This window comes from Heloderma suspectum, chromosome 3, assembly GCF_057233095.1.
Source record: "Heloderma suspectum isolate Gila_16-S chromosome 3, 16-S_ref, whole genome shotgun sequence".
Classification (NCBI taxonomy): Eukaryota; Metazoa; Chordata; class Lepidosauria; order Squamata; family Helodermatidae; genus Heloderma; species Heloderma suspectum.
In genome coordinates this window covers 76,834,086-76,852,047 of record NC_139460.1, presented here as the reverse complement: position 1 = coordinate 76,852,047, position 17,962 = coordinate 76,834,086, and the positions used below count along the sequence as shown (strand labels likewise).

At 42.9% G+C, this 17,962-nt stretch overlaps 1 protein-coding gene across 1 annotated transcript in view; it reads left to right on the top strand.

The window, feature by feature from the left end:
* The window catches only part of TMPRSS15 (transmembrane serine protease 15), a 107,926-nt gene extending 90,214 nt beyond the window's left edge, over window positions 1-17,712 (top strand). Inside the window, exons 23-26 of the mRNA XM_084841709.1 lie at window positions 6,011-6,192; window positions 6,429-6,524; window positions 13,668-13,807; window positions 14,425-17,712. Of these exons, the coding sequence (XP_084697835.1) occupies window positions 6,011-6,192; window positions 6,429-6,524; window positions 13,668-13,807; window positions 14,425-14,580 (574 nt within the window). The 3' untranslated portion in view covers window positions 14,581-17,712. The remainder of the gene's footprint in view (window positions 1-6,010; window positions 6,193-6,428; window positions 6,525-13,667; window positions 13,808-14,424) is intronic.
* Window positions 17,713-17,962: the final 250 nt, after the last annotated feature.

Genomic DNA, 17,962 nt, shown 5'->3' with positions numbered 1-17,962 from the left:
GGCCTTTCATTCCCCCCCACACACACACACACACACACACACACCAGTTCCTTGCAAGCAACTTATGGGCAGCAAGGCAGTCAGGGTGACCTGTGCATGGATGCAGAGTGGTCCATGGGTTTCTTGTTCACTGAGACTTCATGGTCAAGATACAAAAGGAAAAAAAAACCCTCTGTGCAGCAGTATACACACCTCTGAATTTTAAAATATTTATACCTACACTGAATATGTTGCATTGTAGACATAAAAAGAAATCTTGCTTTAGTTGCTGTTAAACTCTTAGCTGGCTTTTTGCTTTTTGCATCCATTCATCTGATTGTTATTCATTGCTAAAAGCCTTCTACATAATATGAAAATGGGAACTAATTTCTCGTAATATACCTAATATATTCAAAGCTCTTCAATACTAAAAATGGAACCCAACTTGGTGATGCTTCAGTTTACTTGTAGCCTCATTTTTCAACAGTTACAGTATAGGATGTAAGCAAATAAAGAGTGATTAATGTAAAGTTATCCACATTAAATATGCTATACCAGGCTAAGTGTTCCCGCTTTATCTAGAATCAATTGAGTATCCACATTACTCATCCAGTATGTTGCCAGTGGTGTGACTAAGGAATGACCTCATGTCTTATAAAGGTAGATGCAGCTTAACAGCCAGTCCACAGCCCATAGAAGGCAAAATAAGCCAAGTTATTCCTATTTGTCAGCCTCAGCAATGGCTTGCACCTCCACGGTTAAAGTGATATTCTGCTATTGGAAAGCATAGCTGAGCCAAAAACTGCTACCTCACTGGTCATTGACCAAGCTTTCTTTAAAAAAAAAACAAAAAAAACACTCCAGGTTTACACAAATACATCCCAACCTGGGCTGATCCTGCCCCACTGACTGCTCTGAAAGTGTGCCATGACCTTCTTTCCTCAGAGCTATTCTGTACTGGAGTAGGTTTGTTTGTTTGTTTGTTTGTTTCTATACCACCCAATAGCTGAAGTGCTCTGGGCTGTTCACAAAAATTAAAACCACAAAGTGCAGCATGGGAAAGCTTAAAACTACAATATAACAGCACAACCAGAATAAAACCTAGCAGCAATACAGATATTTAAAATACAGATGTAAAACACCAGAGCTAAAACACTAGGAAGCTAAAATGCTAAAATACTGGGGAAATAAAAAGGTCTTCACCTGGCACTGAAAGGAGTACAATGTAGGTGCCAGGTGAATATCTCTAGGGAACTCATTCCACAGCCGGTGCGGCACAGCAGAAAAGGCCCTCTTCCCGGGAGCCACCTGCCTCACTGCCTTCGGCAGGGTCTTATGGAAAAGGAACCCGGAAGACGATCTTAGGGTCATATGGGAGGAAGCGATCCTTCAGATAACCTGACTCCATGCCATCTAGGGCTTTGAATGTTAATACCAGCACTTTGAACCAGGCCTGGAAATGGACTGGCAGCCAGTGCAGCTGGAAAAGGACTGGCGTAATGTGATCTTGTTGGCCAGTCCCTGTTAACGTTCTTGCTGCCCTATCTTGGATTAGCTGACGTTTCCAGACCACATATAATGTATTGCAGTAATCCAGATGAGAGATTATTAGAGCATGGATAACTGTGGCTGGCTATGTCTGTCCAGATAAGGGTGTAGTTGGGTTCACATCTCTGCAGTGGTGTGAGCGTATCAGTAATGTCCTGACTCCATTCCTGACATCCTGCTTCCCAGTACTATGGGCCACAGTGCTCAGGCAGCCATTGTTGTTGTTGTTCAGTCGTTCAGTCGTGTCCGACTCTTCGTGACCCCATGGACCATAGCACGCCAGGCCTTCCTGTCCTGCGCTCTCTCCCGGAGCGTGCTCAAGTTCATATTCATTGCATCTGTGATGCTATCTAGCCATCTCATCCTCTGCCGTCCCCTTCTCCTTTTGCCTTCAGTCTTTCCCAGCATCAGGGTCTTTTCCAGGGAGTTTTGTCTTCGCATTAGGTGGCCAAAATATTGGAGCTTCAGCTTCATTATCTGTCCTTCCAATGAGCACTCAGGGTTGATTTCCTTTAGGATGGACTGATTTGACCTCCTTGCAGTCCAGGGGACTCGTAAGAGTCTTCTCCAGCACCACAGTTCGAAAGCATCAATTCTTCGGGGCTCAGCCTTCCTTATAGTCCAGCTCTCACAGCCATACATTACTACTGGGAAAACCATAGCTTTGATTAGACGGACCTTTGTCGGCAAGGTGATGTCTCTGCTTCTTACTATGCTGTCTAGGTTTGCCATAGCTTTCCTCCCAAGGAGCAAGCGTCTTTTAATTTCATGGCTACAGTCACCGTCTGTGGTGATCTTGGAGCCCAAGAAAGTAAAATCTGTCACTGCTTCCATTTCTTCCCCTTCTATATGCCAGGAAGTGATAGGGCCAGATGACATGATCTTAGTTTTTTTAATGTTGAGTTTCAAACCAGCTTTTGCACTCTCCTCTTTCACCCTCAACAAGAGGCTCTTGAGATCCTCTTCGCTTTCTGCCATTAGGGTGGTATCGTCTGCATATCGGAGGTTGTTGATAATTCTCCCGGCAATCTTAATTCCGACCTCTGATTCATCCAACCCGGCATTTCTCATGATGTACTCTGCATATAAGTTAAATAAGCAGGGTGACAATATGCAGCCTTGTCGTACTCCTTTCCCAATTTTGAACCAATCGGTTGTTCCATGTCTGGTTCTTACTGTTGCTTCTTGACCCTCGTACAGGTTTCTCAGGAGACACGTAAGGTGGTCTGGTACTCCCATCACTTTAAGAATTTGCCACAGTTTGTTGTGATCCACACAATCAAAGGCTTTAGCGTAGTCAATGAAGCAGAAATAGACGTTTTTCTGGAATTCTCTTGCTTTCTCCATGATGCAGCGAATGTTGGCGATTTGATCTCTAGTTTCTCTGCCTCTTCGAAACCCAGCTTGTACTTCCGGTAGTTCTCGGTTCGCATACTGCTGAAGCCTAGCTTGTAGGATTTTGAGCATCACCTTGCTGGCATGTGAAATGAGCGCAATTGTGCGGTAGTTTGAACAGTCTTTGGCGTTGCCCTTCTTTGGAATTGGAATGTAAACTGACCTTTTCCAGTCTTGTGGCCACTGTTGAGTGTTCCAGATTTGTTGGCATAGTGAATGCAGCACTTTAACAGCATCATCTTTTAGGATTTTAAATAGCTCAGCTGGAAGACTGTCATCTCCGCTAGCTTTGTTGTTACTAATGCTTGCTAAGGCCCACTTGACTTCACTCTCTAGGATGTCCGGCTCAAGTTCAGTGACCGCACTATCATGGCTATCAGGGACATTCAGATCTTTCCTGTATAGTTCTTCTGTGTATTCTTGCCACCTCTTCTTAATCTCATCTGCTTCTGTTAGGTCCCTGCCTTCTTTGTCCTTTATCATGCCCATCTTTGCACAAAACGTTCCCTTGAGATCTCCAATTTTCTTGAAGAGATCTCTAGTCTTTCCCATTCTGTTGTTTTCCTCCATTTCTTTGCATTGTTCATTTAAGAAGGCCTTCTTGTCTCTCCTTGCTATTCTCTGGAACTCTGCATTCAGTTGGGTATATCTTCCCCTTTCTCCCTTGCTTTTCGCTTCCCTTCTTTCCTCAGCTACTTGTAAAGCCTCATCAGACAACCACTGTGCTTTCTTGCATTTCTTTTTCTTTGGGACGGATTTCGTTGCTGCCTCCTGAACAATGTTACGGACCTCCGTCCATAGTTCCTCAGGCACTCTGTCTATCAGGTCTAATCCCTGAAATCTATTCCTCACCTCCACTGTATATTCATCAGGGATATGATTTAGGTCATACCTGAACGGTTTAGTGGTTTTCCCGACGTTCTTCAATTTAAGCCGAAATTTAGCAAGAAGCAGCTCATGATCTGAGCCACAGTCAGCTCCAGGTCTTGTTTTTACTGACTGTATGGAGCTTCTCCATCTTTGGCTGCAAAGGACATAATCAATCTGATTTCGATATTGACCATCTGGTGACGTCCATGTGTAGAGTTGCCTCTTGTGCTGTTGGAAAAGAGTGTTTGCTATGATCAGCGTGTTCTCTTGGCAAAACTCTATTAGCTTTTGTCCTGCTTCATTTTGTACACCAAGGCCATGCCTGCCTGTTATCCCGGTGATTTCTTGACTTCCTACTTTAGCATTCCAATCCCCTATGATGAAGAGGACATCTTTTTTTGGTGTTAGTTCTAGAAGGTGTTGTAGGTCTTCATAGAACCGATCAACCTCAGCCTCTTCGGCCTCAGTGGTTGGGGCATAGACTTGAATTACTGTCATGTTGAATGGTTTGCCTTGGATTCGTACTGAGATCATTCTATCATTTTTAAGATTGTACCCCAGTACTGCTTTTCCCACCCTTTTGTTGACTATGAGTGCTACTCCATTTCTTCTAAGGGATTCTTGCCCACAATAGTAGATATGATGGTCACCTGAATTAAATTCGCCCATGCTTGTCCATTTTAGTTCGCTGATTCCCAAGATGTCGATGTTCAATCTTGCCATCTCATGTTTGACCACCTCCAGCTTACCTTGATTCATTGATCTGACATTCCATGTTCCTAAACAATATTGTTCTTTACAGCATCAGATTTTCTTTTCACCGCCAGACACATCCACAGCTGAGTGTCCTTTCGGCTTTGGCCCAGCCGCTTCACTCTTTCTGGCGCTACTTGGAAATACCCTCTGCTCTTCCCCAGTAGCATATTGGACACCTTCCGACCTGAGGGGCTCATCTTCTGGCGTCATCTCTTTTAGCCTTGTGATACGTTCCATGGGGTTTTCTTGGCAAGAATACTGGAGTGGGTTGCCATTTCCTTCTCCAGTGGACCACATTTTGTCAGAACTCTCTGCCATGACCTGTCCGTCTTGGATGGCCCTGCACGGCATAGCTTATGGCTTCACTGAGTTACGCAAGCCCCTTCGCCACAACAAGGCAGTGATCCATGAAGGGGATCACAGGCAGCCATAAGTAAGCTTAAATTCAAGTACTTTGGATAAACAGAATTGCTGAGTGGTCTTTTTAAAAACACTTCAATAATCTAAATTCTTCTGAAAAGCTATGCAAGTATAAAAGCATTGTCCAAATGTTTTGGTGTGGTGTAGTGGCAAGAGTGTTGGACTAGGAGCTGAGAGATCCGGGTTCTAGTCCCCACTCAGCCATGGAAGCTCACTGGGTGACTTTGGGCCAGTCACAGACTCTCAGCCCAACCCATCTCACAGGGTTGTTGTTGTGAGGATAAAATGGAGAGGAGGAGGATAATGTCAGCCGCCTTGCTTTCCTTGCAAGAGGAAAAGAGGCGGGGTATAAATGCAATAAATAAAGTAAAATAAATTGGTGTATTTATTAATATTAAAGTTGAGCAAACATAATCAGTATTATTCATTGTATTGCATACATATGATTATTGTGTACTAATCTGTGTTGTCCATCTTATGTAAATATGATGAGAATATCGGGTACGTTTGTATTAAGTGTAATTGCAATTTTAAATAGAGAAAACAAGGATGCACTGTCATTCAGTGATGCAGTTCACATCATAGCTGATAGGCATGGAAGAATTGCCCAGAAATTATAGTCCCACCACCAGCTGACTGGACAAGGAGGATGGTGAGATGCCAGGAGGCAATAGAAACTCACAGCAGTAAGCCTACTCGTTTTCTGAGAACTGATCAGCAATATGTTAATGTATCTTTTTGAGTGTAAAAGTAATGTGCCTCTCCAATTGTGCTCCAGTTGTGAAAAATTTGGGGAAGACTCATTTAGGCCGACAGTATCGTCAGCAATCCTTATGCATTTCAAAGAACCATATGACTCTGACACAGGGCAGAATTCACTGGAAACACAAGACATATTGGAATGAATGAGAGTTGCACATGAGTACATTGTGCCAAAGTGGTTTAGAATATAAAAACTGACAGAAATTACATATCACAATTGCTCAGGTCTGTTGTTTACTCATAGGTGATTCTGACTCAGAATATTCATTGCAATCCCCAGGAGGAATTTAAAACCATCTTGGTGGAAAGCTGTTCTTGGCTTGCATACCCAGCTGAATTTATCATATCCTCAAACAGTCATCCGAGAGATCGATCAAATTATCATAAATCCCCATTACAATAAGCGAACAAAAGACAGTGACATTGTTTTGATGCATCTCCAGTTCAGAGTGAATTACACAGGTAGGGCTATTTTCTTCTATAGTTTTCCTTTTGTGTAATGAACTGATTTCAGTCCAAACCTGAAAGAACTTTGGAAAATTAAGATATTGCACATTTCCAATAGAAGAATAAACCAGTCTCAGAAACTGACGCATTCTGGGCTCACTACTATGGACTCTGGAGGAGCTGCTTGAGTATTGCCATCATAAAAGACTGGACACTGCAACTGAAACTGATGGACCATTTCTTTTTCACAGATTACATTCAGCCCATTTGCTTCCCAGAAAAAAACAAACAATTTTTGCCAGGAACTAATTGCTCCATTGCTGGCTGGGGAAGAACCACAAATCAAGGTGCGTCATCACACTGTTGAAAAGTCCTATTGAAATCTTGAGCAGAACTCCCTTTCTCTTAATGTTTTGGCATTTTCCTGATGCAATCACTACAAGAACACTTTGAGTAAATGCATGTTTCTGTTTACAAATATATTTATCTTACAGGAGCTTCAGCTGTCATAGCACAATAGCATGTTACGCAGGAGATCCATTCGAGCAACTTCAGGGTGGGTTATAGGGTTAGCCCTTTCACCCATACCATTGTATGTGTTTTCCTCCTGTGGGCCAAACAGAAGGTTGGGCAGGGAGATTTTTTTATGTATGTATTATTTTACAAATTTATATCCTGCCTTAAAAAAAAAAAAAAAAAGTTTGGGGGGGGGAGAACTCAAGGCAACTTATAACAATAAAATATCAAACACTATAAAAACAAAACCATAGAATATATTAAATCACCATAATAATAATAATAATAAAACACAAGTAATGTAAGGAGCTAAAAATTCCAGCAAGCAATGAAAGCAGCAGTTCATAAGACCAAAACAAGAAGAAGATAAATGACACATTCCCACAGAAGAGACATTTTCTTAGCTAAATGCCTTCTTAAATAAGCGGGTGCCTAAAGACTATATAGTAACAGGGCTCATTGGATCTCAACTAGAAGGGCATTTTAAAAGTTGGGAGCCACCACTGAAAAGGTCCTACTCTTAGTTGCTGCTCACTTCAGCTCGGATGGCTAAGGGATTCAGAACCCTGAATTGAACCCAGAAACAAATTGGGAACCAGTGCAGATCAAACCACACACAAAAATTGATTGGAAAAATGGTGTATGGGAAACTGGTAATTTAAACATCCCCCACTTCCCTCCTGCTCCAGTCAATTTGGCAGCTCACAGTGGCTGGTTTTTCAGTAATGCATGGTTCTTCCACATAACATGTCACTTGGCCCTGAAATATGCTAGTGAGATTCCAATTGACATGCATAAAGACGATCAGACACGGGCTAGAGCTGTATCTTCAGCCTATCACGTGGCGGTGAAGGCAGCAAAACAGGAATATTATGCTGCCTCCATCGCGTCTGCAGAGTGCTGTCCCAGGAGGCTATTCCAAGTGGTCCGGAGCCTGGTCGGTCCTGTGGCTCTGGAACCACTGGAGCATTCTAAGGCCTCCTGTGAGGCTTTGGCAAGGCACTTTGCAGATAAAATTGATCAGATTAGGTGTGTTACTCTGCACGCTGTGGATACAGTTAGTGAGCAAGAGGCGGCCTGTGGCAAACCGGTTTTGTGGGATCAGTTCCAGCTTCTTCCTCCTGATGAAGTGGACAAGGTGCTTTCATCTGTAAGGCCAACCACCTGCTTACTTGATCCTTGCCCATCTTGGCTCATTATGAGCTGCAGAGAGAGACTGGGTGAGGGGATCAAGGCGGTGGTGAACGCCTCCCTTGAGGAGGGAGTTTTGCCATCAGCCCTCAAGGAGGCAGTGATAAGACCACTCTTAAAGAAGCCCTCCTTGGATCCTCAAGTTCTGAACAACTTTCGCCAGTCTCAAATCTGCCATTTTTTGGCAAGGTGATTGAGCGGGTGGTGGCGGTGCAGTTGAAGGCACACTTGGAAGAAACTGATTATCTAGACCCATTTCAATCAGGCTTCAGGCCTGGGCATGGGACAGAAACGGCCTTGGTCGCCTTGGTGGATGATATGAGGAGGGCTCTGGATAGGGGTGAATGCTCCTTCCTTGTTCTCCTCGACCTCTCAGTGGCTTTTGATACCGTTGACCACGGTATCCTCCTGGACCGCCTGGAGGGGTTGGGCATTGGAGACACTGTATTGCGGTGGTTCCGATCCTTCCTCTCCAGCAGGTACCAGAGGGTAGCACTGGGAGAGGAGGTTTCGGACCCGTGGCCACTCACTTGTGGGGTGCCACAGGGTTCCATCCTCTCTCCGATGCTATTTAACATCTATGTGAAGCCGCTGGGGGTTATCATCAGGAGGTTTGGGGTGCAGTGTCATCAATATGCGGATGACACGCAGCTCTACCTCTCATTCAAATCTTCACCAAGGTTGGCCGTAAAATCCCTGTCCAAATGTCTGGAGACGGTGAGTGGCTGGATGGGGAGGAATAAGCTGAAGCTGAACCCTGACAAGAACGAGGTACTTTTGGTGGGAGACAAGAGGAGGTTGGGGGATGTTGACCTGGTGTTGAATGGGGTACGGCTACCCTTGAAAGACCAGGTCCGCAGCCTGGGGGTCATTTTGGACTCCCAGCTGTCCATGGAGGCTCAGGTGTCAGCTGTGAGCCGGACAGCGCTGTATCAACTCCATCTGATACGGTGGCTGCGCCTCTTCCTTCCCGACCATCTGCTCCCATCGGTAGTACATGCCCTGGTCTCCTCTCGTTTAGACTACTGTAATACGCTCTACGTGGGGTTACCCTTGTAGACGGTTCGGAAGCTGCAGCTGGTACAGAACGCGGCGGCTCGCCTGATTAAAGGCAGCCGCCGGCGAGATCACATCACTCCAGTGCTGAAGGAGTTGCACTGGTTACCAGTTGTTTTCTGGGCCAAATTCAAGGTGTTGGTTTTGACCTTTAAAACCCTATATGGTTCCGGCCCAGCCTATCTTAAGGAGCGCCTCCAGCAACACCAGACAGGCCGCTTAACAAGATCAGCCTCGGATGGCCTTCTCTCTATCCCATCAGCCAGGACAGCTAGACTGGTGGGGACGAGGGAGAGGGCCTTTTCTGTGGTGGCCCCCACTCTGTGGAACTCCCTCCCTAGGGAACTCCGTCATGCACCCTCTTTAATGAGCTTCCGCTGTGCATTAAAAACGTGGTTGTTCAGGCAGGCATTTGGGGTGGGTTAGGGTATTTAAAAAAAAAATTATGGTAGAATTTTATTGTTTTAAATTGTTTTATGGTATGTTGTACATCGCCCAGAGTGGCTGGGTGACCAGCCAGATGGGCGATTAATAAATTTAATAATAAATAAATAAAAAAATTTTCACCACTTGCAAAGAATACCATGCAGACTAAAGTAGGATCAACAAAATCAGGATACAGCAAGATGTGGTAGAAATACATCATACCTAATTTCTCATTGGTACTACCTATCAGTCCATCATGGTAACCGATGGAGTAAACTATTTTTCCATTCTGTCATGTTACCCTTTGCAAAGGGCATATTGTCCTGTAATTCTTGACTATGCCTTCAATAGTTATTTTTTTGATTTTGGGGGAGGGACTGTATTTAAAGATTCCAATCAGAAACAACAACTGTCTTGTGGCAGTTTAAAAATTAGCAGATTTATTGTGGCATAAGCTTTCATGGACTTAAGCCCACTTCATCAGATACATGATGTGTTATCCTTAGTTGGCAGATACATAGGTGCAGAAAACAAACATTGTGAACAGAGAGGCAGCAAAAGCTTATACCATAATCAATCTGTACATTTTTAAGTTGCCATAAAACTCTTAGTTGTTTATGCTTCAACAGAAACTTGAAGCATAAACTTGATTGCAGACTGCATGTTCGCAGCTTGCAGGAAGTTAAAGATGTTCTTCCTTATATGTATCTCCTACCGATAATTTTTTTGTCTGAATTACTGTGCAGGATCATCATTATGGCAAGCTATGTTATTTCTTATGTAACCATAATAAATGTGTAGCTTATAAGACAGCTTTGTTTACAGTGATAGCATACAAACTTAAACACGATTTTTCCCCCCCAGTCCAATGTAATAAATTGCCAGGAATAAATAATCTTAGGTTCCAAGTAGATTTAATGATTTATTATGGTTTGGTGGCATTTCTTATTTATTACATTTATATACCATCTTCCTTCCATCATGAAACTCAAATTGACATAAATGGGGCAATGCCAATAGCCCATCCATAGACTGACCAGACCTAGACCAGCTTAGCTTAAGCAAGGTGGCTGTATCATGTGCTCTCAGACCATGCACTGGAGCCTGTTGTGTGCATGTCAATAGTTTGTGATGATCTTTGGTTTTAACAAACAAAATGAAATGAATGAATGAGAATATCATGTCAGTCCAAACTATAAGCTAGTCTGTGCATTATCACACAACTAGCACATCTACAAGGCATGGCTGTTACAAGCCAATCTTATTGACCTTCTATGGAACTCCATTAAATTCCAAATTTGTTGTTGTTGTTGTTCAGTCGTTCAGTCATGTCCGACTCTTCGTGACCCCATGGACCATAGCACGCCAGGCCTTCCTGTCCTGCGCTGTCTCCCAGAGCGTGCTCAAGTTCATATTCATTGCATCCGTGATGCTATCTAGCCATCTCATCCTCTGCCGTCCCCTTCTCCTTTTGCCTTCAGTCTTTCCCAGCATCAGGGTCTTTTCCAGGGAGTTTTCTCTTCGCATTAGGTGGCCAAAATATTGGAGCTTCAGCTTCATTATCTGTCCTTCCAATGAGCACTCAGGGTTGATTTCCTTTAGGATGGACTGATTTGACCTCCTTGCAGTCCAGGGGACTCGTAAGAGTCTTCTCCAGCACCACAGTTTGAAAGCATCAATTCTTCGGCGCTCAGCCTTCCTTATAGTCCAGCTCTCACAGCCATACATTACTACTGGGAAAACCATAGCTTTGATTAGACGGACCTTTGTCGGCAAGGTGATGTCTCTGCTTCTTACTATGCTGTCTAGGTTGGCCATAGCTTTCCTCCCAAGGAGCAAGCGTCTTTTAATTTCATGGCTACAGTCACCGTCTGTGGTGATCTTGGAGCCCAAGAAAGTAAAATCTGTCACTGCTTCCATTTCTTCCCCTTCTATATGCCAGGAATTCTCTTGCTTTCTCCATGATGCAGCGAATGTTGGCGATTTGATCTCTAGTTCCTCTGCCTCTTCGAAACCCAGCTTGTACTTCCGGTAGTTCTCGGTTCGCATACTGCTGAAGCCTAGCTTGTAGGATTTTGAGCATCACCTTGCTGGCATGTGAAATGAGCGCAATTGTGCGGTAGTTTGAACACTCTTTGGCGTTGCCCTTCTTTGGAATTGGAATGTAAACTGACCTTTTCCAGTCTTGTGGCCACTGTTGAGTGTTCCAGATTTGTTGGCATATTGAATGCAGCACTTTAACAGCATCATCTTTTAGGATTTTAAATAGCTCGGCTGGAATACTGTCATCTCCGCTAGCTTTGTTGTTACTAATGCTTCCTAAGGCCCACTTGACTTCACTCTCGAGGATGTCCGGCTCAAGTTCAGTGACCGCACTATCATGGCTATCAGGGACATTCAGATCTTTCCTGTATAGTTCTTCTGTGTATTCTTGCCACCTCTTCTTAATCTCATCTGCTTCTGTTAGGTCCCTACCTTCTTTGTCCTTTATCATGCCCGTCTTTGCACAAAACGTTCCCTTGAGATCTCCAATTTTCTTGAAGAGATCTCTAGTCTTCCCCATTCTGTTGTTTTCCTCGATTTCTTTGCATTGTTCATTTAAGAAGGCCTTCTTGTCTCTCCTTGCTATTCTCTGGAACTCTGCATTCAGTTGGGTATATCTTCCCCTTTCTCCCTTGCTTTTCGCTTCCCTTCTTTTGTGAGCTACTTGTAAAGCCCATCAGACAACCACTGTGCTTTCTTGCATTTCTTTTTCTTTGGGACGGATTTCGTTGCTACCTCCTGAACAATGTTACGGACCTCCGTCCATAGTTCCTCAGGCACTCTGTCTATCAGGTCTAATTACTGTGATGTTGAATGGTTTGCCTTGGATTCGTACTGAGATCATTCTATCATTTTTCAGATTGTACCCCAGTACTGCTTTTCCCACCCTTTTGTTGACTATGAGTGCTACTCCATTTCTTCTAAGGGATTCTTGCCCACAATAGTAGATATGATGGTCACCTGAGTTAAATTCGCCCATGCCTGTCCATTTTAGTTCCCAAGATGTCGATGTTCAATCTTGCCATCTCATGTTTGACCACCTCCAGCTTACCTCGATTCATTGATCTGACATTCCAGGTTCCTAAACAATATTGTTCTTTACAGCATCGGATTTTCTTTTCAGCTGAGTGTCCTTTCGGGTTTGGCCCAGCCGCTTCACTCTTTCTGGCGCTACTTGGAAATACCCTCTGCTCTTCCCCAGTAGCATATTGGACACCTTCCGACCTGAGGGGCTCATCTTCCGGCGTCATATCTTTTAGCCTTGTGATACGTTCCATGGGGTTTTCTTGGCAAGAATACTGGAGTGGGTTGCCATTTCCTTCTCCAGTGGACCACATTTTGTCAGAACCCTCTGCCATGACCTGTCCGTCTTGGGTGGCCCTGCACGGCATAGCTTATGGCTTCACTGAGTTACGCAAGCCCCTTCGCCACAACAAGGCAGTGATCCATGAAGGGGTAAATTCCAAATGCATAGACATAAAGAACTCTTCAGCTTAATCAAGAGTAAATGGTTTCAGATCTGAACCTTACATACATTTGAAATATTGACCTCATCTTCTGTGTTTCTCCATTTACAGCCACATTGCAAGCTGAGACAGGTTTTCCATATGTGGGTACACAGGTATTTAAATATGCATGCACATCCATATTTTACTTTCACACTTATGTGTTTTCTGCAGAAAATATCGGATGTAACATTGGGCAGTATCCTATACTGCTGTTGCACCTCCACTCCTGCCAGAAGAACTAGCGGTTTCTGAAATAACCCCAGAAATGAGAGGAAAAGCTTCTTTCCAAAATGGGACAGGTCAGTGGAGTTCCTTTGTGGGAGCTCTGCTGACCTGCCCCATTCTGGAAATGAGTGCTTCCACTAATTTCAGGAACTGCTAGTTCCTGTTGTGCTAGCAGTCTCTTTCGCTAGTGTGTGGGCAGCATAGGATACTGCCTATTGTTTCCTGCAGCAATTGTAATGTGTAGCACTCTCTTTACTATGGGAGCAAATTTTCAAGTTTACACTATTCTGGTTTACACTATTCATGAATGCTAGATGGTCATATAAACTGTGATAATCAAACTACTACACATGCCTGTATAGATGTCACTGAGTTGACTAACCTCATAACATAGGCAGTTAAGACGCCTGTAATGTTGTCTAATGGAAATGGGGAATATTGAAATGAATGAAAACTTTAGTAAAAAAACTTGTTATGCATTATGCAACAGACTGCTTAAATGCATGTGTTTCTTGGTGTAAACAGGTTCTGCTGCAAATACATTGCAAGAAGCAGAAGTCCCTGTTATAGCACACAAGAAATGCCAGCAACAGATGCCAGAATACAATATTACTGAAAATATGATATGTGCTGGATATGATGAAGGAGGAATTGATTCTTGCCAGGTAAATGGAAATAATGTTTTCTCTCCTACAGGACAGCTAATTAGAAAGAGTTTCTTCTTGCTTGATTCTCTGATCATTACTTGTGATGCTAAATGTTTATATATCATGTATACAATGATGATATGGAGAGGTTGAAAAAGCATTACTTGTCAGCAATTGAGCCCTCTTCTCTGGCAGTGGCATCATCATCATTGTCATCATACTGCTTTCATTTGTTGCTATTTGTGACCTAAACATCCTTGAATTTATTTAGAGAAAAACTGCCCTGAACAACATCTAGACCCCATCACCCAAGGGAATATGAAGCAACTCCCATTATCATTACAGACCATGGGCTGTCATAACCAGAGTGTATCTAAAGATGGTCTGCAGTCTAAGAAAGGCAACATCTATTCCTCCAGTGCTTACAAGCTGTGACACAACTTTCATGCAGGCTCAAAGAATTTAGCTTAAAGTAGGAATCCATACAGAGGGCTGCATTGCTACTGCACATAGCAGACAGGCATCTCACCGAATGCTTAAGGGTATAGCAAATCTCATTTGGACTTCACAAATAGTTTTGTTTCCAAGAAAACTATTATACATAAGAACGTTTCAATCTCTATTTTTCATTCCAGGGAGATTCTGGTGGGCCACTGATGTGTCAAGAAAGTGAAACGTGGTTACTGGCTGGTGTGACATCCTTTGGCTATCAGTGTGCACTGCCGCATCGTCCTGGCATTTATGTGAACATTTCAAAATTTGTTGACTGGATAAAAAGGATAATTCATTAGCAGCATTAAAAAAATCTGGGAAAAGATGGGAATTTGAGGGCAAGGATATGTGTGTAGCATAAATACCATTCCACCTGTCAGAATCAGGCAAACACAAATCATTCACAATATAGCAGAGTTAATTTATTGAAGTCCCACTGGCTGGCAATTGAGCCCACCACTGCAATCTTTCCCCTCTAGCTGCTGCCCTAAGACCTGAATGGGAAAAGAAGGAAAGGCATCTTGAAAAGCAGCAGTGGCTAATTGACACTGCACTTTTGACTGCTAAGACAACTTCTTTAAGTTTAAACATATGGGAAAAGCAGCCATTACAAACTCGAATGCTAGAAGGCACCACAACTGAAGTTCTTGTGGCTTTCATATGTGATTCCTTCTTTCACAAGAGATCCTTAAATGGCATGCACCAAATCATTCAGCTTGAAAGGCAAATTCCTATAGACTATAGAGGAAATAACAATAACATAGTACTAGTAGTAGTAGTAGTAATTTGCTTTGTCCTGCATTGCACAGAGGGTGACCACTTAAGCATTGCCAGAAAGAGGAAATGCATCACCAAAACAAGAGAGCAAAATAGAACACAGATTTACATAAAATTGCATGTGTTGATTTTATGTAGAGATGCAAATTTAGAAATAATTTCTACAATTTAAAGCGAAATATAGTACATCTCACCATAGTGGGGAATACTGACCAGGTGAGCTGTGTGCCTACTTATTCTGCTGTTCAGGTGCTAATTGCTGATGGGCAACTTCAAGGCCCTTGCTGGCTCTCCCATCTTAGGGTATTTTATCTTTAAAACTGGGCTTGGCCCTTCAAATTAGAGTTGTGTGCAAATGGCCTCTCAAAATTCTCCACCCTATTTGTAGACAGAAATTGGGGGGACAATTTCACCAAACTTCTCCAGGGAGAGGAGAATTCTCAACAATTTCTCACAGGCAGGGCTCATCGTTGGCAAGGGTTGTAGCACAGTTTCTTTATTATTATTTTTCCTAAGGAGTTTTGGTTTAGGGAGGGTTATTTTATTTTACTTTTGCACTACCACTGCAAGTGGGAACTGTATCAACTGTGTAGGCGACCTGATCCCCATTTTGCATCCTCCACAATGCCCCATTCCTAGAATCATTCCAGGGCATGATGGGGTGGGGAGAGGGAATGCAACCACCACAAAAAATAATGCTGAAGAAAATTTGGAGGAAATTCTTCATAGTTGCCTTTTATTTCTAGGAGGGTAAAAAAAGAACACTCTCAGGACTTTTCTGCGAGAAAAAGAAAAATTCTGAGAAATTTTGTCTCAGCTCTGGTTGTCATTCTTCAGAGTTCAGCACTTTCCCCAGGGTCTTCCAGATGTTAAATTTCTGAGGGGTGATTGTGGATACATCTTGTCACTGATGCAGCTGCAGATAATACCACTCCATCCCTACAAGCCCTGTAGCAAGTGGGGGCAGGGAGAGGACAGTGTTGCGTTCCACTCCAGGGAAGAGACTGAGCTAGTACTGTGCCAGAATCTGACCTCCAACTTCCTGAAAATTTTCTTCCCCTGTGAAAGAAGTTTCCATTTTTCTGCCTCATTCTCAGTGTGTTCTTTAATTTATTTTGAATTTATTTTGGCGGTGGTTGTGACCTTACCTAATCACTGAGGTGGCCAAAGGTACGGTTTCTGTGTATTTCTTTCTATTTCACATCTCTCCATTGTCCTGCAGCCTCCCAGGCTGCCTGCACTTCCTGAGCTGAAAAAGTCCTATGGGATGAATTACCTCATACCCAGGGTGGGAAGTGCAGGAAGCCAAGGAAGCTACAGGCTGCCAGAGAGATGATTGTACAATGAAAGGACATTTGCACACACTCTTCAGCCACCTCATTAGTAAGGTAAGCATAATAATCCTGAACCCAACCCATGAGGATATCTCCAAAATTTCTTCTCCTTTGAACTTCTTTTTGAAAGCAATTTCTTTTCTATCAAATTGAATGAGAATGGTAAAAAAAAAAAAATATGTGGGAGAAACTTTCAGCACAGCGCTTCTCAAATAAAGAAAGCCTTCAAATAGAAGACTGTCCTCTGTAAAGTAAGACAAATGGCTACTCTAATTTTACACTGTAATCAAGTAATGATTGCATGCTAAGGACTTGCACAATCCACCATATGACCTGCAATAACACTGTGAAGATGAAGCCATGGAAAAGCAGCTCATTTCATTGCTACAATGTATAAAGAGCAGTTTTCTATTGAAATTAATAGAATGTACTATTGTAGTGCTATTTTTTCCCCAGAATCATAGTTTTCATCCCAAAACTTGACAGACAGAAATTCTTCTGTCTTGCCCAAACTACAGACATGTTTGATCCAAAATTAATAATTCATCCATAGATCTGAGCAATTCCTCTAAGTTATCTTTTGAGCATAAAATATATTGTATTGTAAGCTACATGGCCCCTTCCGCTATTCAGAAAAGTATGACCCGCTCTGAATCATAAATGCCTCTTCATATATCATCTAATAAAGAGGTCCCGAGTATGCACTCAAACAATTCCATACTTCAGGGTATTTTAATATATGGTTGCAATGAAGTGGAGAACCCTCTCAATTGCATTATGTGATAAGTACTTTTAAATATGAGCAAGGTACACTGAAAACTGCAGGAATTTACATTATTGAGGCTGCACTTATATAAAGACTTACTCTCTAGGTCAATGGGGCTTACTTCTGCATAGACTTGCACATGATTGCACTGTTAAGCAAGAGAAAATACATTGTTTGACCAAGAAAAATAAGCCAAGATTCAAATGGCAATCGTGACTGAGGGAAAGGGCAGGTTTTTAATTCTATTGACAATCTAGAAGTGATACAAACCCAGTTAGGTCTGTGAACCTAAGAGACATTGGTGGCATTCTTATTCTGTTTTCTCCATTCTTCATCATCACCTGCTATATAAAATTGCTCTCCTACACACAGTTTCCATTAACTGCTTTTGTTTAGATTAACTTCCAGATCTCCAGATGTGACATGCATACATTTGTCCTTTAAAAAGGATTTCTTAGTAACTAGATATTCTGCATACTTTCTTGCTCTTCTTGTCTCTTTGCAGGGGGGGGCAGAGTTCTTCAGAAATAAAAAGAAATCACTGAACACACTGCAAATAAGCCTTCCTTTCTTGTCCACTGATTTCTTCTTCACTGCTGTTAACTAAAACTGGATTATGTGTGCAACTATCACATACAAAAGTCTTTAAGGCTGCAATCCTATGGCTGCTAGTCAGCGGCTAGACAGCCATAGGATAGTTCAGCTCCCAGAGAACCGACCTCCACCCCCTCCCATGCCACCTCGTAGGCAGTGTAGATTGGCCCTGCACCCCTCCCCCATGCTCAGAAGAGCAGCACGGAGTGA